Genomic DNA, 24,030 nt, shown 5'->3' with positions numbered 1-24,030 from the left:
AAGCCCTTAAAAAGAAATACATATGTGTTTATTTACTGCATTGTAACTGCAATGTCAAATACAATTATTTTTTCATTACAAAAAAGGACACATGCAATAAAGTACTCTGATTTTATAATCTGATTCAGCATAGCTCAGTTGTAACAATAAAGCATCACAAAACAGTCACAAGGCTAGGGCTGGGGATGATGTATTTCCAGTCTCTTTATCCTACCTGCAAACAACAAAGCCACATCATATTTTATTTGTCATCAAGGGATAAACTTTCAGAATAATGTGGCCTGATCCCAGAAAGTCCCAATTGCCCTTAATTCCCAGAAGAGTTTTGCAGAATCTGATTCTTTTATTTGAGAAAATATTACTCTTTTCCAGGCAGAGAGCAAAAGTCCTTCCATATTACACCATGATCAAGGTACAAACCAACAGCCTCTATTTCAAATGTGCACAGAAGCCAAGGCTGCGAATGCCTTTAAATACAAACTATTGTTTTGAAGAAGGAAATCAGGCCATTTTCTGCAATATTTCACTGCAGATTTCTATTACATTCATCTGTGCATGAGACTTCAATCGATTTAATCTGGCATTCCAGTTATGGAATAAATCCAGAATATACAGGAGGAATCCACAGTGCAGAAGAGAAATAAAATGTTGTCCTAAAATATTCAAAACATAACCTCTTCTCTAGTTAAAAGGTTCTGTTCTTCATTAGAAATGGGTTTTATTCTGCCTGGCTATTCACACATCATAGGCTCTTACTTGTAACATTTCCAGTAAAATTTCATGGGAGTACTTGTGAAATAAGGTCCTAAACAGTGTGAATAAACTACAAAATCAGGCCCTGAAATGGCACCATTTCTTGGATAATTCTCATGACTTTCAGTCAAGACTTTTTAGGAAGTGTTACATAACGAGGTCCAGACTTCTGAAAAAATGACCTGATTTCTTTCTTTAAATATAGTGTAGAATAACACTAAGGATGACTTAGCTCCAGTACATTTAAATAAAAAATAAAGTCAGTCTTCTTATGCAGTTAAATTTTTATACATTTTCATAGAGAGTCAGTATACAGAAGCTTACAGCATCTTTAGATAATTCTGGCATATAGGAGGATATACATGAAAACAAAGAGTTTCAAAACTACATGGAATTTTGTAGAATAAAATATATATCTATATATTATTTCCCAATGCAAAGCAAGAGGCAGTTTAGAAAAATATGATTGTTACAGTCTTTCTGCATCAATAGTTGTAAAAAGAAAGGATCTAAAAAATAAGTTTAGCTTTTCAAAAAACCACATTTTTAATAAGAAAATAGACTGGTCCACATTTCCCTGAATCAAGCCAGAAAGGTTAAGGAAAGGTCTAAGCAAGACAAGGAGTCTGACTTAGACTTGATATCAGCTGTGACAACATGCACATGTACAGAGACAGCTGTTTGGCTCCAGTATTGTTTACTTTAGAAATGAGCCTAATTTATCACAAATGTATTTAAAAAGCATAAATAACATGACAAAAGTGGAACTGGTCCCTGCAATGCAAATAATTATGCTCATACAAGCAAAAAGTGACATCAGTCCAGTTATTTTCTTGTGACACTAAAAAGTATTTTGTACCCAACTGTTACATTGAACAGCACATGTATAAACATAGATTATTATTACAGACTCTGCTATCAGCTACTACACATAAACAAGCAATGTTCATGCTGTAATTGCCACTAACATTTTTGTTCTACTTGAATATTAACATTTACAAGAAGCTGAGGTGGGGACCTGAATTCAAGCCAGGGTTTCAAACACACAGAATCCACAGGGTTCACGTGAAGTTTTCTGATCCTCCCCACTGCAAACATGTGTAAGGGGATAGGAGCTCTAGAGAATTTTAAAACCATTCTCAAGATGAGTTCCTGTTGTGAATGGCCTCAGATTTCCTTAGTGCTCAGAAGCAGTGATAGCATATAGGACATACTGGTGAAATTTAGATCCACATCGACAAACCTCTCATTCCGGAGTATTCACATTTTAGTTACCAGTTCATTTCTAACAGAAGGTGGCAAAATGTATCTTGATATTTGGTGATTTTTAAACTAAAAACAGACAACGGTTTGATTACAGAAAACTTCACTCCAGCCTGTTCCTATTAACTTTTTAATAAGTTAATTAGAACTTATTAATTCTGTTCAATGTAAGAGTTGATTTTGTTTTAATTTTTGTGACGTATATGGGATATTTATGTACCCTATAAGGGGCTCATAGCACAATTCCTTAAACTTTCTTCTAGCTTAAAACTAAACAAAAGTACAAAAACTGATGGAAGCAAGACTGATGGAGTGCTGGTGAAGTGAATCCAAGATTGTTTATAATCCAGCCTTGTTAATTAAGTTGGGCCCAACACAGCCAGCTGCTTTGAGAAGTGAGGACAGGTCCTCTGCAGAAGCACTGTACATTGCTTAAGTTGCTAGTAAAGAATAATGCAGCTTCTGGGTCTCCTACCACTTTTCAGTGTCAATGCAGTGCTACATCTCACAAAAGGTAATGACGGAAAAATGCAACACCCGCATTATTGCTTGTGTAACTGTTTCACAGTGGTCCAGTACCCCCAAGTAAACACGAGAAGAAAGTAAACTGCCAGAAAGGTAGCTCTGAGGCTGAGCAGGTGGAATATGCCCTTCTGCAATCACCTGATAAACTGAGTAAGCACAAATTAAAAGGAAGGGAAAAATGGAAAGAATGAGACTGATCAAAAGCAATACATCCATTGAGACAAAAAAGACAGTCAGGGCCTCAGAGCAAGACAAAGATGTGTCTTTTGACTTTCAGTCAAGTGTGTTCACAAAATGGAAGTTGGTACTTTGAGAACTGACATATATTTGGTACATGCAACATCCAGATACCTTCAGAAATAGCCAGTGCTCAATCTGTGATTATCAGGTTAAAAACTTTTACAGGGACTGGTCTGAGAAGCTGATGGGAAAATCATCTTGGGTGCTTTTCACCTCAGAGGATGAGGCCCTAACTCAAAGCTTATTAAAGCTCATTAAAGGTCATTAAAACACATACCTCTAAACTCTCCCAGCTTCCCTTCCAGACACACTTTCCTTTAAAAGCTGCACTTGAAAGTTACATTGATGTGGAATGTCACCTTTCTTTAAGTAGAATAATTACATTCCCCATTACATATGTATACATCTACATATATATATATATATATATATATATATATTTCATAGCAATGGAAAGTACCATACAGAGGCATTCATATCTGCAATGAAACCAAGTCTGTGGTGTTCAATGCGTATTTGACTTGACAAAAGAAACAGTTCGATTTTGAAGACGGGTTATGTTAGGAAAAAATAACAGATCCTAACCCTGAATTCTAGCTGGCGGACTCAAGGCAAAGAGCTGATAGCAGCGGGTGGCACCACAGCCTGCCTCCAGCTTCCAGCCTCTTGAAATTCACCTCTCCTTTTCTCTTTTTTTAACTTACAGCTTTTGAGTGAACAAAAAGGAGCTAAAATAAATGGTTTGCTAAAGTGCTTGATAAATGGGTTGTGAAATGAGTTGCTTAAAAGTGACCATTTTCTTTTCTTTCTTTTTTCCAGTTCCCCCCCAAAAAAAAGATCTTGGCTTATTATGATGTATAACAGTGATATTCAACCATTCCCAGCAGCTCAAGGGCATACGCCCCTCAGCGTACAGCCCAGGGCTGGGGAGCACATGGTAGTGCTTATGCAGGCAGCGACAATGAGAGGGTAATAGCACTGCAGCTGAAACACGGGCCCTCTCCCTGATTAAGGGGCAATTTTCTGTACATTGTAATTGGATTACCCATCAAAACCTGCTTAGAGGGAACAAGAGAAAAGAGTCTGGGCAGGTTATGAACAATGCTAATGGCAAGGCTTTCATTACTAATAACTGTTTGCTAAGTGACACCCTTGTGCTCTGATCTGCAGATGTGAATATTAAGAACAGGCCCTGAGCTGACGCAGAAGACAGATAAGGGCAAGCCACAGCCAGGAGACACGGGAGAGATGGCTGTCAAGGGCCAGAGTACCCTCGGACGACTACCAAGGTTGCTCTGACACGAGCACAGGGGAATGGGCCTTGAAGCAGAGTATCTGCAGGAGGAACTGCAACAGGGAATGGTTAGGGCTGGTCACGCTAAGACCAAGACTCTGCCCTATGTGTCGGGCTGGAGGAAAACAGAGGAAAGCAAGAGTGGGTGGAGGTATGGAAAGAAGGGGACGATTCTGCATGCAGGGCTCTGTTGTGAAGAGGCTAAGACACAAGACCGAAGGGGCAGGCTGAAACTGGACTGTGCTGGGTGAAGGCATGAGGATGAGACATCTAAACAACCCATGGCAGGAGGAACGGGAAAAGGGGAGCATTTGGCAGTCAAGATTGAGAAGTCCAATAGCTGCAGCAGGGATGGATGCCAGGGCAGAGACAGGGAAGCTGAAGGGGATGGAGAGATGGAGCTGTAATACCAAGGAGCAAAGTGGCTGGGCAGCCGATAGATGTTTCAATTTGTTGAAACAGGACCAGATTTTTCACTTTACTTGTGGAGGAAGAACTAGCATTGGAAACAGCTTAGAGAAAGGTGACAGGAATGATCAAGAACATGGAACAGTACTCATATGAAAAGAAGCAGAAAAGATTGGAATTGTTTCTCATAGGAAGAAGACAAAGCAGAGAAGACGTGGTAAAAGAAGGAAAGACAATGAATGGACTGAAGAGGTAATGCTGCTCTTTCTATTTCCTTGGATTCAATGAGCAGAGGCCCATAAAGCAAAACGAAACAACCCCCTCCCTCTCACCAAACAAAAGGTTTCTACTTCAAAAACAATTCAATGGAATAAGTTTTTCAGACAACTTACAGGTAGGATGTGGAACTTATTGCCATGAAAGGTACTGAAGCCAGAAACCTGCAAGTGTTCAATAAGGCACTGAATAGAATCACTCCCAAATATCCAGAAGGCTAATGGTCAAACCTAGCATTTACTTGGAAAGGAACTGAAAACCTCTTACTTCAGTTCTACAATGAGCTTCTAATTCCTAGGGATTAAACAGAGACCTTCATGATTATCTTTCCATCTACAATGGCATTTCCTGCATCTTTTCCTGAGGCACCAGCAGCTACTACCTGTGTTTAATCTGTCTCTGGAGGGTTTAATTTAGTGGTTTCCTCTATATTGATGGAGAGGAAAAAGCACCTCCAAGGTTCAAATCTCAGCTGGAGTGAATCACCCTGAAGAGAGCCTCTTTCCACAGTCAGATAGAGGTGAAACTGGACAATGCTGATGGTCACTGTCAAAATTTTGTCTGACAGAGCAGATTGGCAAGCCCTGTGTCCTGTGCCATTGACCCTGGGTTGCTCTCATCATGCCAGGATGGCTGCGCAAAGGATGATGGTCAAACCTACAGGTTCATCTCCTGCATCAAGAAACCAAGTTGCCATTTGAAGACTTAATTGTCTCCTGCTACCTCCACTGGGATGTTATACCTTCAGCAGTGCAGCTCAGTCTTGCTCGTGATTTAATAGGGGAATGGATAGCCGACAACTATAACTATTTAAACCCTGGCAAATGCTAAAGTTGTTAGGTAACAACGGTGCCATTTAGGCTACTGCTTTAATTGGTTTATTTCTGATACAATCTTTTTTTTTTTCCCCAGATCTACTGATAGCTCTCTGGTAGACACGTATTTTTTAAATTGGATAGACCAAAGATAATTAAAAAAAATCAGCTGTATGACAGATGATTCCGTTTCACTTTATACTCTTTTGGAAAATGCTATATTCAAAATTCTTAGCTTTGTTTTGTTTTACCATTGAGCAAGTCCAAAATGAACCCACAATTCTTAAAAATATTTGCAAGTCAAAAAGTCTTGTGACTAAAACATGCAACCCAGTTACCCAATACTTATGACTAATCTGATTATAACCCAGGATAACCCATTTATAATTATGTTTAAATATGACAAAGTAATAAGACTGGTTTCTGAATGAATCATGATGTCTGTACCGACAATGTTATCTTTAGTATTTTAATAAACTGGTTTCTGAGAGTTGCCAACAGCTGACAGCTAGATTAATGCAATAGACTTGTAATGGCTCCTAGCAGATCAATGATCTGAGAACTACTAAGAATATCCTTGACAGCCCTCTGGCGACTCTGGAAGAAGCTGATATAGTTCATTGGGCAAACGTGTTTTCAGCTGCAAGCTAGCAACTGATACTACAAATGGATAATAAAGTTTCTAAATCAGTTATTTTAGCCAGTTGGGTACATAATCTATGACCTGAAAAGACATGAATGATGCCCAGCAAAGATATGTTTATTGGGGTATTTATACCAGCATTTCTTGAAAGGCAAAACTACTTCTCCACTTTACTAGGGTGGATAATAAATAAATTTCAGTCTCTAATCTTTAGTTATTCCCAAAGGTTTTGTTTGCTCTGGGAATCTCTGCTATACAGATTTTTATTTTTGCTTGAGGAAAGAGAAAAATGTATTCTCTCATTGACAAAATTTAAAAGAATTCTTGTATATAAACTCACTCTTCAAATCTCATTAGTGCTAATGAGATCTGTATGCACACATCAAATAAAGTAAAACATTTCTTATTTAATATTGAAGAAGAGATCAGACTGAACAAACTCCTGAGGTCCTACAGCAGCTATACAGAACATACCACTCGTTCCCATATGTAGTGATTGCAATCTGCATATCTAATGATGGCCATTTTTAGAAGACATTTGTTCTTTCTGGGGTCTTTGACTATCCCAATGAATAGGATTAAGGAGAAATGGAAAGTGATTCTAAGAGCTCTGAAAATTATTCAGTTATCATTAAGTGTTTTTATCAGTTAGGTTAGTAGCTTTCTTTTCAGCCCCAAATGTTTGAGTTCAGTAAGTGTCTCTGCCAGGGTAAATAAGCTAGTGTTTATTATGATTGCTCTGAAGCTTCTGTGCTCAGGAAACTCTGATTTTTCTAATGTGTGTGCATATAACAGAATATGCTTTTCATACAGATTTTTGAAGAAGTCATATATAAATAGTATGTAATACAATCTTAATTGCTAGTTAAAATCAGAGAAAGGGCTATTAATGGACATGTGGCACAACAGCAAATTTCTACCTCGCTGTACTGCAGTCATAGAAAATTCTCTTGAAATACAAAATCAGTTACAATTTATAAGTTAGGCTTGCTTTCACTCCAAAGGCTGAGTCTGAAGTCTGCCCTTGGGGCTGTGCAGAGTTCTTACTTTAATGCATGGGCACTGGAGAGCAGGATTTTGCCTTCAACACTGGAGGGTCATTAATGTGGTCAGTCAAATACTGGGTCCAATTGCGCAGGCAAAAAAGCTTGGACAGATGCACAAGAGCTCTGCTCTGTAAACAGGCTGGGTATCTGCATGCAGTATAGGCTACACGGCCTGAGACAGATGCACAATTTACAAGCTCAAACATGTTCGGTCTATTTTAGGGTTTTAGCACTCTGACAGTGGTTGGATCTGGATTAGAGTAAGGTAGCATGAGTACTCAGTTGCAGACACTTATTCGTTTTGCACATCCTAGGCTTTCAGCAAGGAGTGTCTTAAGGCAGTGGCTCCAATATGAAGCTGAGCTATAAAACATCTGTTATGTATAGATGTCAGAGAGGTATGAACTGGGATTTTAGAGGTATAAAAGCTAGGGCATAACCCCCAAATCATGTGTGAGCAAAGATTCAGGCATGAAGAACAATGCTCAAGATTTTAATGACTGATTTGGAAATGGTTTAATGGTAAATGATTTAATATGCATTAAGGAATCTGAGCTTTGCTTACGTTCCGGGAAGTTGAACCGGGCATTCTGTTTTCATTGTTCAAACCACTGACTGGATTAGAATTTATGCTCCCAGAAATCAGTATCTCAAACTCTTCAGAAGTAAAATCAGAGAATTAAAAATACAGCAAGTTTTGGATTTACATTTCAAATTTACTTTTCTGATTTTTTTGCATTCTTTATTAGAAAAATAAAGGGCCTAATTTTCACCTCTCATCTGCATAAGACAGGAACAACCCTGGTGAGGTCAATGACATTTATAGAGGAATGAAAGTGTCCTAAGTGAGATGAAAACCAAGGCCCTGTGCTTTGGATAGTTTCCATTGCAAAAAGGTAGAAAGATTCATCACTTATGTGAGATATTTAAATTATTTGAAGTTTATGAGAATGGATTTGCTGAGATTTAAAGCAAAAAGACACCAAGATTACAAACAGGGGACTTACAGAATAAATTGAATGCAAACCCAGCAGCAAAAGTGTTTCTAATTTAGTTTTTTTTTAAAAAAAAACCTGCCACAACCCTGAAACATCAAGGTGATGATGCAGTTGTTCTCTTATGGTCCTTTCCATGGAAATTTTATTATCCAGTTGCATACTTCTGTGGTGTCCCGTGTATTTGTGAACCCACAGAAAATATCCAGATCAGAAAGGCTGGTCAAAAAGGAACCTGATGGGAGATTCTGTGCTTTCAGAGTAAGACTTGTCTATCTCTCTGCTGATTTTCTCTAGTGGTTATATTTTTTCCTCATTATTTTTTTCTTCCTCTCTCACTGGCATTTTACTTTCAGCACAAGGGAACAGCTAAGCAAAGCTCAGAGAAGTGCAGTGTAGCTATGCCACAGAAAACTGCATGCACAAGTACACCTATAAACAACCACATACAGCAGGCTTTGTTACTGCCCCTCTTCCCCCACACTTCTTTTCTACTGGAGCATTTAATTTGAAATGGAGATGTGTACGATGATTAGCTCCTTGCTGCGCAGCCACAGGGTTCTTCCCTCAGGGCTGGCAGCAATTTTTAGAGAAGCATTGTGAAAATGTGCATGGCTCTTGAACAGCTAATCGGGGGAGAGAAGGAGGTACATCCTTCGCCGCCAGAAAGAACAGTTGCAAAGAAGGAATTCATTTGCCCCATTCTCTGATGAATTATAGCTCCTTTCCATCTGGCTCCTTCATGAAAGAAAGCACAGACCATGCCTTCTTTCCCTCCCTGTTTAGCCGTGAATGTCTTATTTCTCTCTCTGTGTATGTTTTCTCTCCTCACCTTTCGGATTTCAGTTCCCCCTCTGCCTGCTCTCCAGATCTCTTCTCCTACCTCCTAACAGTCACGTTTTAATCTGTATGAGTTCAGATCCTCCTCACACTCCCCTTGAGCTCTACATGAATACCTTCACCCTCCCTGTTATCTTCTAATTTCCCAGCCTCCTTTTCGCTTTTAGTGGAAATTTGACATTTTTATCCAGGTCTTGCAAAGCCAGTATAACTGGAAACTTTATTAGGAACACAGTGATAGTCCCGACAGTGGAGAAGTCTCCTCAGAACATGGGCAGAGTCCCTGTTGCTTGCCCCATTTTAAATCTCACTGAATAAAGCTCTGTTTAACATACAATAGTGACAATGCCATAGCAGGGAGATGGGATCAACAGGACTGAAGACATTTATTTTCATAAGAGCCTATATTCTTGTCCTGTCTGTTCATCATGACTTCCTTTCTTAGGCTTTATACATTGTTTGACACCTCTCTATCGTTATTTAGTCCTCTTTTCACATCTGCCTGTTCTCCTCTGCTCTGTGCCTAAAACAAGCTCCTTGCTTCTGTGCCTTCCTGTCTTCTATCCAAGCTTTCTTGTTCTAGCAAAACTTTCATGTTTTTGCTACATAAAAATGACTTCTTCCTCTAGTCCCTCAGCTACTAAATAATTCACCTGCACAACAGATTTAATATTATTTTGGGACTTGTCTGGAAAACAACACTGAATACCACATGCTGCTACCCAGAAGAGAAGCTCCTCCCACAACACAGCTAGGATGGGGAAAGTGACTGCTTCTTCTACTAACATTTTTTTGGGATGATTACCACTGGGGCTAAAAAGAAGGTAAAATAGAGACAGCCCTCAGAAATGGCACAAAATTTTAGAAATTACCTTCTCTCTCAGCAGTCCAGTTAGGTGAAACACCAAAAAGAATGGTTTCATCACAGTAAAGCTGAGAATTGTGTTTACATTAAAAGGCAATGTTAAAATGTACACTCAAAAAATTGATAAACCAGGCATAAGGTTAGGTAAATAAATGACAAGTTGTCATCATCTTGGAGTTTATACTGTATAGAAATCTATGCTTGACTGTCTTTGATGCAATCAGTTTACATCAGTTTAACAAATCACTAATATAACAATGTCCTAGGAAGGAATCTTGTTTCCACGGTGGTATTATTAAAGTACTTCCGAGTTTTGCTTTGCTGATGCTGAGCAAGGCTGCATCAACTGTTTCGGCTTTATGATCTATTCACAAATGACTCTTCATAAAACAAAAAAATCACCATTGCTTTTTAAAGACAAGATCACTGATACAAGGTGTTGTTTAGTGGACCTCACAATTTGTTCAGAAAATTATTACCTGATTTTAAAAGTTACCCTATTATAGGTATGTATAAAAAAAATTTCTTTTTCCCAGCTTTCCTCCTACTGTATTCCTCTCCTGATTCAGGTGGGCTGGAGAATATGATAATTGGAAAAGAAACCTGTTAAAAAATGAGAACAAGAGGAGGCCCGCCCCCACTCCTACTGAAGTCAGTGGGAATTTTTCCATTGCCTTCTGCAATCCTTGCATTGAGCTACTGAAAAAATAGCTCAAGATTTTAAATAGAATCGTTCAAATTTTGCTTGGGCTGAATGTCGACCACTGTATTCAGACATGATTCAATTTTGCCTGCTCTCCAATTTTCGCTCTGGTGCATACCCACATCTTCTCATAATTACTTTGACTTCAGTTGTAAACAACAAGAATTTGATTAAAAAACAAAACAAAACAAAAAAAAACATCATTCAGTATTCCTTGCTGAAAGATGGCAGAAACAGAAACATTGCAGGATTATCCCCAAACAGTGGATGGTGGATATTAGTTTGACCACAGATATGCAATTTTATATATATATATATATATATATACACATACACACACATATATACGTATGTATGTATATGTACACACACATACATACACATACACAAGCTCTATATACACATTATAAATATAATCATAAAATATTGTAAAAATATTAAATTTGCTCAAATACCTGATTAATGTGGACTAATATTATGTTGCATTTATGTGGCAAATCCAGTTAATATGATGGCCTTGTTGGAAGCCCTAATATCTACAATACTTGCAATTGTTAAAAACCAAGAGAGGAGCAGTCTGTGTTTCTGAGACCATCACCTCTTGCCATGCGGAGAAGTTAGGTTGGAGGTGGGCCCTCATATCTCAGCATCAGGTTGAAGGACCGAGCAAAGTTGTTGGCCAGCTTGCAGCTGTGGGTCTCTTCTGCCAGGGGGAGGAGAAAGGCCAGAAGCAGGAGGAGCAGGAGGAGTAGTTGCAATGGCAGTGCTGCCCAGCACACTCGACGCAGGAAAGCGCACACACCTCCAGAGCGCTTCTGAAAGACACAAACCAAGCAGCAACTCAGCCAGAAAAATAACAAACCACTAAACAGGCACATTTCAGACACATCAGACCTCCGGACAGTGCGGCAGAACGAGTCGTTCAACTCTGCTGTCCAAAGCAGAACTGGCTTAGGATCCAGCCTGGCTGTTTGGTACGCTACAGCTGGCTGAAGTTGGTGCTTAAATCATTTCTCTTAGGAGATTATTTCACTCTTCTAAACAATTCACTGCTGTAAACTGTCTTCTTCCAGCAGGGAAACACTTCTGACCTAATAGCAGAAGAAAACAACTACCATCAAGTCCACTCCATGGTTATAAATGCTCACACCACAGCTGCCAATTGGTCTCCTCACAGTAAGCATAAGGCACAGAAGGTCTGCTTTAGCAACTCTTGTGTCAGTAAAAGGAGAGCGCTCATGCTCAAAAGACAGGAGCCAGCCTTTCTGTTAGCAGAAAAGAGCTTCATGTGCAGCTCATAGTCATCTACTCAATGCAACATGCTCTTTGGACCCTGACTTTGGGGCATATGAGGCTGGAGGCCAGAAAAAGGACCCTGCATTGAAGTCTGCGTCAATACCTCTGATATCTTACCTGGCATGTCTTAACAGTTCTACATGATGCAAGAGAATGAAGGAAAACACAACAGACAGTGGAGAGGACCTTAAAGTCACACTCACTGCTGAGCAGCCACAAAGTCACATATCACTTTTCTTTGCACTGGTGCAAATCTAGAGTATCTCAGTTAAACTTATGGGTTTAATCTGGATTGGCACCACCAAGAAAGAACAGATTTGGAGCTACGGAGTTCAGGAAATATTAATTAAGAAGTAAGATTTCCATTGGCAGGTTTCCTAGATATCTCCTGCCAATAAACTGAACAGTGTTTTTTCACAGAAAGGCCATATCCAACTATCTGTAAGGGAGTCCTAAAAAAGATGGGTCAACAATCCATCTATTTCATCAAACATGATTTATACTCAGAACATAGAAATAACACTTAATGCTGCTACCGCATTAGGTATCAACCTGCCTCACAAATATCATCTCAGAATATTCACTGAAGTGGGATCCACATTTTCCACAGGGGAAGTTAAGTCAGAGGTGCTTAGCATTGTATTTGAGCCACAGAGGATGTCAGTGCCAGGGCAAAACTATGGCTTCTGGCCTCTACTGGATGCCTTATTAGGCAATGCCCTCCTCCCACTAAAGCACCATCATGCATAGTCCATAGGAAACATCAGCAGAGAAGATAAGAAAGCAGAATGATGGCAGAGGAAAGGAATAGCTCTTTCCTATTTTTTAAAGGGTCTCTTCCCTTGCTGTGTAAACTTCTTAGTCTCTTGCAGCTCTGTGTAAGTGCTTGCACATCTAATTATGAAGGCAAACATATAGCTGCAGTTACAGAGCATGAGACAGTTGTGCTGTGAAATCTTCCTTCTGTTGTAGTTGGTACTTCCATTATATCAAAGGGCTGGTGAAATTTAATTATAGTATCAGGCAGATGTGGAGGCTGCAGAGCAATAACTACTTGCTCTATCTTTTCTGACCTGCACAGTGTCTGGGTTGCAATCTGCTCATGGAGGTCAGCAAAAACTCAGGCTCCTGAATGCTGGAACTGTGAGTGGTTAGTGGGCAATGGGTAAACATTAGGATGTAAGTGGGACTCTGACTTTAAACACCTCTGGGGAACTTCACTGGGTACAGCTTGCATTTACTGATCAAATCAAAGCTGCACTGCCCTGGCTGTATTACAGTAGTCATCTGTTTATACTGCAGTCTGTTCTCAAACACTAGCCAAAGTGCTTGGCATATGAGCTGTTTTAATGGGACTTTCCCTTTTCCTAGTCCTGGAGGCCAGTTCTGAAATCCTTCATCTCCTCTGGAATTCATCAGCCTGTGGTCTGAACAAAACCTGCAGAGGATGTGTTTATAGTCAATGCTAAAATCATTATGAGCAAGGGCAGCAGTTGCAACTCTTAGTCAGAGCTTTCTGAGCTTGACTCTGTAATTCCACGAAATGCTTACTCCTTGGTGTAATCAGTGTAAGCCAATGGACTGTCACTGACAACTTCTGCTATCATTGATCATTTCTCATTCTTCTAATGTGCAGCAACATGACAGGGACATTTATTATAGTGTCTTGTCTATAAGGAATAAGGCGTTTTCCAAGTTCCAGAAGCCATGGACAAATCTGTTTTTATTTATTAACAGCTGTAGTTCTGTTGGTGGTAGGTCAGGTTGGAGTTAAGTAAATAAATGTAAGCCACACTCTTTCTTCTACTTCTAAGATGTAGCAAGGTTTAATGTTTATGCTGTTGCAGAGGAGGATCCTATGACTACATGATTGCTCAATAGTTCATTATGGCTGGGAGTGTCAAAAAGGTCCTCACAAATTCAAACAGGGAGGTAGAAGCCCAACTCCCACTGACACACAATTGTGACAAAGGCTGCCAGCCTTCCTAGGAGCACCTCAAACTCCTGTGGTACAGCTGCCCATCCTTTAGGGTTGGTTTTGAAAGCCACCTCATTTTGAAACTGTTCTTCTATTGCCAGACCAGATGCTACACTCATCTTCTTCTTCTGCTTATGAACCAATGGGAGATACTGGGCCTTTCGAGTTGTGTCTCATCTCTACTTCTGCCACAGACCATGAAGCAGGTGCCTTAATGTCATTCACCTTTGTCTTTGGCTTGCTAGGATGATCACACTGCCAGTTAGACTAATCACTCCAATTGTTCCTATCCCAATTCTTTTATTGATGCAGCATTTGATTCAGAGCAGGTCACTGACAGTGGCGCTCTGTCCTGATCTCTAAAGCATAGACTATTATTGCAGCTCTCAGAAGTGTGATGAGATTGAAATGCTATTTGTCAAATGCCTTGCTTTCAGATCTACAGGAAGAAGCTGTAAAATAGGTCTGCCATGCAAAGCTTATCCTTCAGAAAGAATTCATCTGAAATGGCCTTATTTACAAGCTATCGTCTGCTCTGCTTGGAGCTTTCTGCCAGATGAGATATTCGGGCAAATTCTAGCATTAGATAAGTCAACGGAGGGACTTTCACCTGGGGGCAAAACTTCAGAGAAGGAGAAACAATTTTTCTTTATCTGCTGCTTCTCTCCCACCTCCTTGCTAGGGTTATAGGCGTTTGTGTTTGATGAACTTTTGTCTTTGCTGCCCAGCTTCTCTATTTTGTTTGATCACACAGCAAGGTCAGAATCTTGTATTTCTGACTCCATTTGTTGCCATGGAAATGACTCTGCTATCACAAACATGGTATTATGATGTCTCTGCAGGACTGAAGATGAGGCACATATGAGCTGTGAGGGTTTGGTGCTTTCAGCAAATTTGCAATGATAACCCCTTAATATATGAAGGCCTCAACTTGCACACACTGAAATCCATGGGAGATTTACCACTAACTTCAGTGTCTGCAGCAGGATTATGCACATAGACAACTAAATAAAATCAGGATTGGGAACTACTTATTCATGGAGTTTAACAGATACCCTTACAAATGGATTCATAACTTATATGCCCAGGTTCTGGTGTTCTTGTGCATATGAATCCTATATTAGTCCTGTTGCTTAGTGCTGGCTGGAACTACTTTAGTGATATGAAATTTTTCAGTGGTGGTACCACCAAAGGTGTTATAGTTTAAGGACAGAAATTTCGGGGGAGAGACAGTAACTTTTAATAGGTGAGATGATACCGTTGGAAAAAGCAGTCTCTTTTGGGAATAGACTCCATCTCCTGCGTGTGAAAAAAGCAGCACTTCAGTTTTACTAAGACTAAGTCAAGGTATTTTTTTAGGTCTGTGTTGTGGGAGAAAGATGTTTTCAGGCTGTGGTGACCTGAGACTATGGCACCAACAAGGAATTCAGGAGGCCAAGGTTCAGACCTCCTCTCTGCTGGACTCAAAGTGATGTAAAAGTCTACTTTCAGTCAGAATCACATTCACAACCTTTCAGAACATCTCTCTGGGTTAGAAAAGGACAGTCTGACACAGTTCCACCTTTGCAAAGGACAGATAGAACATTTCATTTACATATGAGATCAAAGGTGGGAACCACAAACCTTGCTATGCAGTGGAATTCCCCTTCTCCAGTCACTCCGGCTACTGGTGTCAGTAGAGCTACTACCCAGCACCCTCTGTGTATGCAATATGTGTGTCAGATCTAGGCTTCACAAAATATTCTGAAACTAAATCCTCCTCTAAGAAAAATTGGCAAAGCTCCAGGGAAGTCAACAGAACTTTAATTTCCACCATCTTAGAATAACAGCTGGAATACCTGGGTATTAAGCTAAAGTGTCAGAGACATTTTTGAAACACACATGGAAAAGAAATAGGTTGATAATAAAAATGAAAATATACTTTAAAAGTTCACCAACGAGGATGAACGTCTCCCTTTTCCCTCCAAATACAAGGACAAACATGGACTGTCAAGAGGTAGATAGCTGTGTTTTGTGTAATGCTAAATGCATGCTTGTTACCAAATGAGCTGTGCTGGCTGTGAACATTCACATTTGTACTTGATTCATGTTTGGGCATTTGAAGGACAAGCATTGGTTTAGATCTAGGGAGTCCTCAGCACTTAAATCTGTTTGCAGTTAATAACTCCTTACAAAATGCACCATGAAAAATCACTTGGATGGGAAACAGCAGAAAAGCACTTTAGAACTTGCTACATAATATTCTTGTGTAAATTGCTAAAGTGCTTTGCTATTGACCACATTCCAGAATATAGGAAAACACACAGTTAATCTAGCTATCTGAGGGAGCAGAGGGATACGGCCTCTTATACCAAGCTCATTAGTGGGGTTTTGCTGCTGCTTGCATGTCACCAGCATGCCTAACAAAGCCATACTTGCACCACTGAATCAGTGATTCAGTAGAGAAAAATGAAATAGCCTGGATTAATTCCTCTTCTCTTAGAGCATTTCACTGAGATGACAAAGCTAAGAGAAGAACTGCTGTCTGAAAACTCCTGTTGTCCATGGATAAAGGGACCAATGGTTAGTGTCCTAACATGGACATAAAAATACACAAACAGCCATGCTGGTTCATGCCGGTGCTCTATCCAGCCCCATATTCTCCATTTTGCAGCAATCATAGTAGACTGGCAGGCACCCAGGCAAGCATAAATAATATTTCCCCTTAACACTCAGCCTCCAACTGCTTTCAGCTCAGGTAGTTTCCTGAGCCTGATGTGGCTTGTCCAACTAGCAATACTCAGTTGACCTTTCTTCCAGGTACTTATCCAGTCTACCCTTGAACCTATGCAAACTTTTGAAGTCCTCAATATCCCTTAACAAGGAGTTCCACAGGTTGACTAACTATGGCATGAAAAACAACCCCCTTTTGTTAGCTTTGAACCTGGCTTCTAGTCCTTTTTGTGGAAGAGATGAAGGACAGTCAACCCCTATCCATATTCTGCACCATGCATGCTTTTGTAGACTTCTCAGGTTAAACAGGATGAATCCAGGCTTATATGTTCAAAGTGGGCAGACCACAACATAACTTTAACTGTAAGGGCTTAAACTGCAGCAATGGGGATTGAGGAAGAACATTTTAATGCGAAGAAGAGGTAGGTCTTGGCAGCAATTGCCTACATGGGTTTGAACTCTACCACTTCATTATTCCTCTGAGAATAAGCAAAGTTGCCAGAAGGGGAGTAAGAGCCTTCTAACATATTTCCCTTTTATTCTGAACAGGATCATGCCATGATTTTTTTGGTGAGCAGTTGCATTATCAGTGATATTTTGCCTCTGAGATGCACTGGGTTTCTGTCCCTTGATGCCACTAGGTACTAATTCAGTTGCTGCTTACAGAGACAGGATGCTGCTAACCAGGGAAAAGATCAGTTCCAGGGGGTGCAGGAGCTGCTCTCTCAGAACAAGGCAAATTGGACTATTACCTCTATGTGAGATAGTGGAGCTGTGCTTTTCACGAGCTCTCAACTTGGTGAGAGCCATGAACATCCATCTCTGAGAGGAGCAATATATTGCAAATCACAGCTGGTATTTTCAAGAAAGAACCCTTTTATCTTGCTGAGTTCATAATTTGGGGGAGTTGGGTGCCACTGGCCCATACACAGGTAAGTCCAATACGCTCTTGAGCAAAGCTGTGGCTCTTTCCCATGCAACACAGCAGAAACTAAGAGCTGGATATTCCAGATCTGAGATATCTGGCCTCTGCAAAAGGACAGTGAGCCACTGAGTTCAGAACTGGACCTTTCTACATACAAACACTGACCAGGTTAGACAACAAGCAGTGAGGAATGAGTAAGCATGGCTGGGACCCCTTGGAGTCCTGTGCTTATCATTTGCCATCTAATAAAGAGCTACCAGAATGTACATGTGCTGAAAGGAGGTTAACTGAGGTCACACAAGCAATTTTAGCTCTGACATCTTCTATCTTCGGATTGCTTGACTTTGCAACCTAAACGTTCTTATCAATTCTGAAGAGGATAAGTGTATGTATGTAATTAAGTAAGTATACAGGCAAATTACAGGCTTTGTTTTCCCCCTTGGGGAGATTCTGGAGCACCTTAACATGGCTGGATGATAAACTAGAATCTTTGATAACTGCTTGATTTAAAAGAAAAGAAAAAGAAGAAAAAGCCAGCAGTTTGTATCTGAAGTTTCAGCTGTAACATATGGCAGATATTTCAGAATTTTTGCTGCAAAGTTGCTTAGAACTAAGTACTCTGCCATATGCTACTGTGACACGAACAGATTTTCAAAGGCTAGCTTCTGCGTGTAGATACAACATGACATACTTTTAGGATAAAAATGCTAAAGGACAAGGGCCATGACCTGATCGGGCTATGGCCTGATCTGTTAAAGTAGCACAATGTGTAAGAAGGCACTGATTTCTGTAATTCTCCAGGCCTCAGCAAGCACAAGAAGTCTCTGGTTTGGGATTCTGCATCTCCAACACATAGGCAGTGAAAATTGCTTTCACATGTCAAATGCTGTCCAAATCAAAATAAAAAAGTTAGGAAGCCCTGTGGAAGATTAGTAAAGGGGTAGGTAGAAGGGGTCACTACAAAGATCTTAGTTCCATCTTATGAGAATACGGAAGGACAAACTTCCACTGGGATAATTTTGAAGCATGTTTCAGATCTAACAGCAGCCAGTGAGTTAGACTTAGTCTCCTAGGTATCACAAGTGAAGTATTTGCAAGTTTCAGATCAGCATAAGAGTACTATTTAAATAAGTACTCTGGAAATTTAGTCAGTATTAAAAGATAGTCACTCCTCACTTTGATTGCAATCCCCGAAAAAAGTTACTGCAGAAACTTTAAAATGGACAATTTAAACCCACACATTTTGCTTGCTGTTTAAAATCTCAGCTGTTTCCAAAAATCAGCTTGCAAGAGACTTTAGGTAAACAATTTAAATTTTTTACAGCAAGTTTTTCCTATTTTGCCAAATAACACCGATTCTCTCTCTCAGTGATTACTAACATTTAAGTTACATTTATTTGCAATGAAATAAAATCTTTGCAGTTTATTTGGACTTTCTATTTGCTAACCATGAGGATATACTCTATGCACATAGACACAACTTTATTGTTTAAAATACATTTAGTCAGAGTTTTAATTTTTATATAGTAAGATGTTAGATAATGGCAAACAGTAAGTCATCTTTGCTTAAATGATAAATATTTTACTCATGATTTGTGTCAAGCTGTAATTGGAAGGAAATTGGAATTCAATTAAAACCACAAAAATATGTCAACAGTTTTATATACAATCATAAGCAATACAATTTATCCAAATATATTTTATCCTTAAAAGCAAGGCTGTATTATTTTTAGAAGAAGGGTTGTCTGCAGCTAGTGAATTGAATGACTATTTTCAGTCAGTATATCTGACATTTTAGAAGTAGCTATATCAGTGTCCCACATTAATTCAGGAAGGCAGGTAAGTAAAGCAACAGCTCCCAATTTCCAGCTTCTAGTCAGCCTTGTAACTTTAAATACACTAATTAGAATTGGACATAAAAAGAATAAACCTGAAATGAAGGCAACATTTTCTCGCACGTGTAGAAGAGGCTACTGACATCAAAAGCTGGCTTATAACTTCAGTGATATGTTTCCTACTGCTTTACCAGTGACTTCCCTGAATTCAAGATTAAACTTTTTAAAAACAGCCAACCTACACAGTTTGAATATTATTTGCATTTTATTTAATCATTTAAAAATGTGAAGGCTTACTTAAAAAAAACCCTATAATGTCCTCACTTTAAATTAAAATATTGATTAAAATAGTTTTTTCTTATTGTGCTTTTTACAATAGTGTTAAAAATATGCTCAAGGTATCTACTGAGAATGGGTTTCATGCTGCTATTGGTCAATAAATCTTTCTCTTGTTACCTTTTGATTAGGAGGTAAAACAATATTCTCTGAAAACATCAATTTAAGATTGCTCCTCACTGAAAATCTGCAAAATGACAGGATACTTAAAGGAAGCATCATTCCAACAAGGAAGCAGGGGGCCACTAACTACATATACAGCTAACACCATGTTAACACTAACAGAAAGAAGTAGCCATCCTGAGAAGCAGATGTCTTCTCTATCGTGCAACAGCACTGCATTTGAAGTGAGAGCATCAGCAGAGCACAGAAGTGGCAGAACTGGATCTGAGACAAATAAAGAGTCCCTGCCTTCTAGTGTTTTTCTGGCATCCTGGGATGTAGACTGGTAAACAATGTTAAATTCACAGAAATAGGGCAGATGGGCAGAGGCAGTCTCACAGCTGCAGTAAGGTGAAGGGAAGCTCCCAGACCAGCCAGAGGACGAAGGGGATGATGCTGCCTGGCACAGTACAGCTTGCGGTGAAGCATCAGGAACAGGCACAATCAGAATTTTCAGCTTTTTTTTGCTTAGAAAGTTTCTGTTCCAAGCAAACATCACTGCTGAGGGGGAAATAAATCTTTCTGTTAATCTTAAGTGGTTAGATACCCTTCTTCCTGCGTTTGGGCCATGATACAATTCCTAAACCAGGTAGGCAGAGGTGAAGGGACACAGTGATGAAAAAACATGGACCAGGTCTTCTGAGAACAAGACTGTCCCTTGTCACAGTGAAATGCTCGTGCCTGACCTACAAAACAGGGCTCTAGCTCTCAAATTCCCTATGGTCCTGAAGCATTTGGGCTTCATCTCTGCTTACATCCAACATTTTTTATTCAGAAGAAAAAAATTTCCTTAGAGGTTTATAAAAGAAAAATTAAAAACCAAGAGAAAGATAGGTTTTCATAAGCATGTTTTCTGTTTTACTAAAACTGTAATGGTACAGAAGATTTCAAATGACTAACACCCAGCAGGACTTCAGGAAAACAAATGGACCACATATTTTCAATAGAAAGGCATCGTACAGTGACATGAACATGTCCATGTGATGCTTCTTTAAATGGACTTTGTGCCTTGTAAAATTCCTGTCATATCTTCAGTTGAAGAGAGAAGAACATATTACTGTTTTCTTCCTGGCAAACTGTGGCAGCTCTTGCTTTGCACGCAGTTTCCTGAATGGCTACATTAATTTGACTGACTCCAGATCAATGGTGTCTTGGTGTCTCTAAATAAGATTAAATTACACACTCCTTCTGTCTATGTGTTATAGGAGATACTCTTAGCACTATCTCAAAGGAAACAATTAGCTGACCACAAATGTAATGAATCCTAATTATTTTGTTTGTACAAACAATAAAGCCAGAATCATTTGTTTAGCAAGGAAGTGTAATTACACTGAGAACTCAAGAAAATAAATCAAACAGCACTACCTAGGCCTGTAAATAATGAGCTTTTGACTTCCTATTTATGCTAAGAATTCTCATGGAATATTTTCAGTTAGCTGGGAGCCAACCTTTGAAAGTAACATTCATCATAGTTATTATTTAGCATTTGTTTGATTACGTCCTTGAGTGTGCTAGGTGCTCTGCAGAAATATCTATCTACATTGCCCCGTCACTGGCACCTGCTAAAAATTCACTGCAGCCAGTGCAATTTCCTGCAACTGCTTTTTGTTAATCAACAAGAAGTCACTCACATCGCAATCATTATTAGACCATACTGTTCCATCTAGGGGCACCAGCAGCTAGAGACATGTCCTCAGCAAAGGATGAATGATCAGAAAAAAAGAACATTAATATACAAGGAACAGGCTCTATCCTGACCAACATTCAGCCACGCAGGCTAGGAATGGAATAAAAACTGAAGGTGGTGGAATGAGACTGGCTGCAGCTGGGTCTTTCTCTTCCCCAGACTGATCTATTGCTGCAGCAAAAAAATTCATTGTTCAAAAGTGAAAGATGAGCAGAGAGTCACTAGGGACTTCATACTGCAGAAGGCAAGATCAGTCCAAAATACCTGAAATTTTGCCTCCTCTGCTGATTCTGTGCGAGCCAAAAGTAAGGAAGAGCTGACAAATTAGACAATCTGATCCTCAAACAGGGATCCATGAACCGCCCATTGCATGCAAAGTCACTGGATGCAGCAAATACAGTGATGCAGCCCCCAATAATATATTCTTTCTGCAGATATTAACTGCTGAAATTAGCTGTTCTCTCAGGGCAGTTTCTTTCACCATGGTTTTGAAAGGATACTCAAAATACACAAAGATATTTTTCTAATCTTTCATTCATTTTCTAGCCACACTTTAAGCATTAAATCTGAATTTAAAATAAACTTCAAAGCCACCATTGGTTGGTTTGCTTCTCCCTTTCTCTCAGCCTGAATAGTGATGCACCCAAAGGGATCAACATTATCTTCTGGTTCTCTTAAGTGATGCTCAGTGGTCTTATGCCAAGGCAGGCTTACGTAATGATAAGAGCCTTAGATTGAATGGTGGGGGGGAGGCAGGGGGAGACACCTCAGCTTATAGCACTCAGACTGATTGCAGTGACACTGTTTAAATCCAGACTAAATGCTCTGAAGTCAGCAGAATCACACTGTTGTAAGCAAGGTGTAAATCAGGGCAACATTTGTCCTAGCTGGTGGGGGGACTGCAAATAACTTGTTGGTGCTAGGGGAGCCATTTCATTTATTCTTACGAGCTATTTCAGTTTTTCATTCCTTCCCACACTGAGCTGTTTCTGTTTTTGTTCAGTAGCTATTCAAATCTCAGAGAAGGCTTTTTTGTGCTGCCTGCTTTAGGCCTCACTGACAAACTTGTGCTGCCTGCCATTATGTTATTCCGTTCTCCTTGAAAATTATCAGAAGTCTTCAGTCTTCTTCAGAGAAGTCAAGGAAGAATGAATATCACCCACCCTGAGCTAGGTGGGACAGATGAATTCAGCAATAGCATCTAATTGCTCAGTGGAGATGCAATGATGCCCAAAGCCTGTCTATTTATCTATTTTTCTTTTTTGCTATGAACAGCTCTAGCCAACTGAATCATATGAAAGCAGAGAATTCCTTAGTAATTCTTCTGGACTATTCCTTTAGGTCTTTTCTAGAGGAAAGCAGCACTGCTTAAGGTCTGGCTGCCTCCACAACAAGAATTAAAATGTCACGTTGTTTTTCCAACCTGAAAAATTCTAGTGATCATACTGTATGACCAGCAGTACTGAATGATTAATGCTGAGCCAAACATGCAAAAATGGAAATGCTTTGGGGATTATCAGGAAGGCTGAGCTGGGGCCAAAATTATTCAGGAGATGCATGAAAGCTACTGTGAATAGGTCAGTATTTCACTAGGGAAAAATATGGTAGATGCTATTCCACCTTTGTGCACCAGAGGAGTAGCTCATCCGAATGAGGAAGTTGTGATCTCTGACCATACCAGAGGTGCACTGTACAGTACCTTTTAAATATTGGTCTCCTCTACAGAAATTTTGCAACAGGAAAAATCAAGGCTTTGATCTGGCTTAAGGTGATAATGTGATATGTTCATACAGCACATTATTCGTCCAATTTACTTTGTATTGGGCAAATAAAGCCCTATTCTGTTCCTTCTAAAAAACAAGGGAAAGTGAGTTAACAGTGCAAAGTGGAAGCCAACAGTGTCTATAAACAGAGCAAGTTCTGACACAGAGAAAGGTCTCAGTTCAATGCTACTGAGGTCAATGGAAACACTCACTGACTTCATAGGAATGGGATCAGAAATGCTCCTTGGGCTTAATAAGAAGCTGGCAGTATTTTGTTTTCTTCAAGCTTGTACTTATTGTCTCTTGTACTGCTTTTGTTTCTTATGTCATCACTTCCAAGAAAAATTCCTTCACGGAAGGAATTCTGCTGCATTAGAAAGAGGGTGGACTGAATGATCCAAAGTAATTTTTTAAGAAACACCGAAAGGAATTAGGAGTTCCATTTTCAAAATTATTTTAGGCACTTAGCCCCTGAATCCTTTGGACAGAGATTTGGGCTCTTCCTTAGACTTTTTTGAAAAATTATTTCAGTGCATATAGCATGTAGCTGTGTAAAAGATGAGTTCCACTAGTCAGCCATAAGATAGATATTTAGCTTCTAGAGATAGAGCAAGCATAGCTCAAGAGCAAAATTTTATAAGTAAAACAAGCTTAATATTTTTCCCTTTTA

The 24,030-nt window shown here is 39.6% G+C and overlaps 1 protein-coding gene across 13 annotated transcripts in view; it reads right to left on the bottom strand.

Annotated features, from left to right (window-relative positions):
- Nucleotides 1-24,030, bottom strand: part of SYNE3 (spectrin repeat containing nuclear envelope family member 3) — a 73,582-nt gene that overhangs the window by 4,886 nt on the left and 44,666 nt on the right. For 5 of the 13 annotated variants that reach the window (XM_026079372.1, XM_026079371.1, XM_026079375.1 and 2 more), the window contains one exon: nt 14,848-18,463. In XM_026079372.1, the coding sequence (XP_025935157.1) occupies nt 18,236-18,463 (228 nt within the window). In that variant the 3' untranslated portion in view covers nt 14,848-18,235. Of the gene's footprint in view, nt 1-9; nt 11,482-11,523; nt 11,758-14,847; nt 18,464-18,503; nt 19,181-19,701; nt 20,412-24,030 lie in introns of those variants that run through there. The other 8 variants (XR_003255733.1, XR_003255731.1, XR_003255732.1 and 5 more) reach the window with 6 other exon arrangements.

The sequence above is a fragment of the Apteryx rowi genome, unplaced genomic scaffold, assembly GCF_003343035.1.
Source record: "Apteryx rowi isolate R43461 unplaced genomic scaffold, aptRow1 scaffold_5, whole genome shotgun sequence".
Classification (NCBI taxonomy): domain Eukaryota; kingdom Metazoa; phylum Chordata; class Aves; order Apterygiformes; family Apterygidae; genus Apteryx; species Apteryx rowi.
The sequence above is the reverse complement of the archived record's forward strand: the minus strand, read 5'-3'. Positions and strand labels throughout refer to the sequence as shown.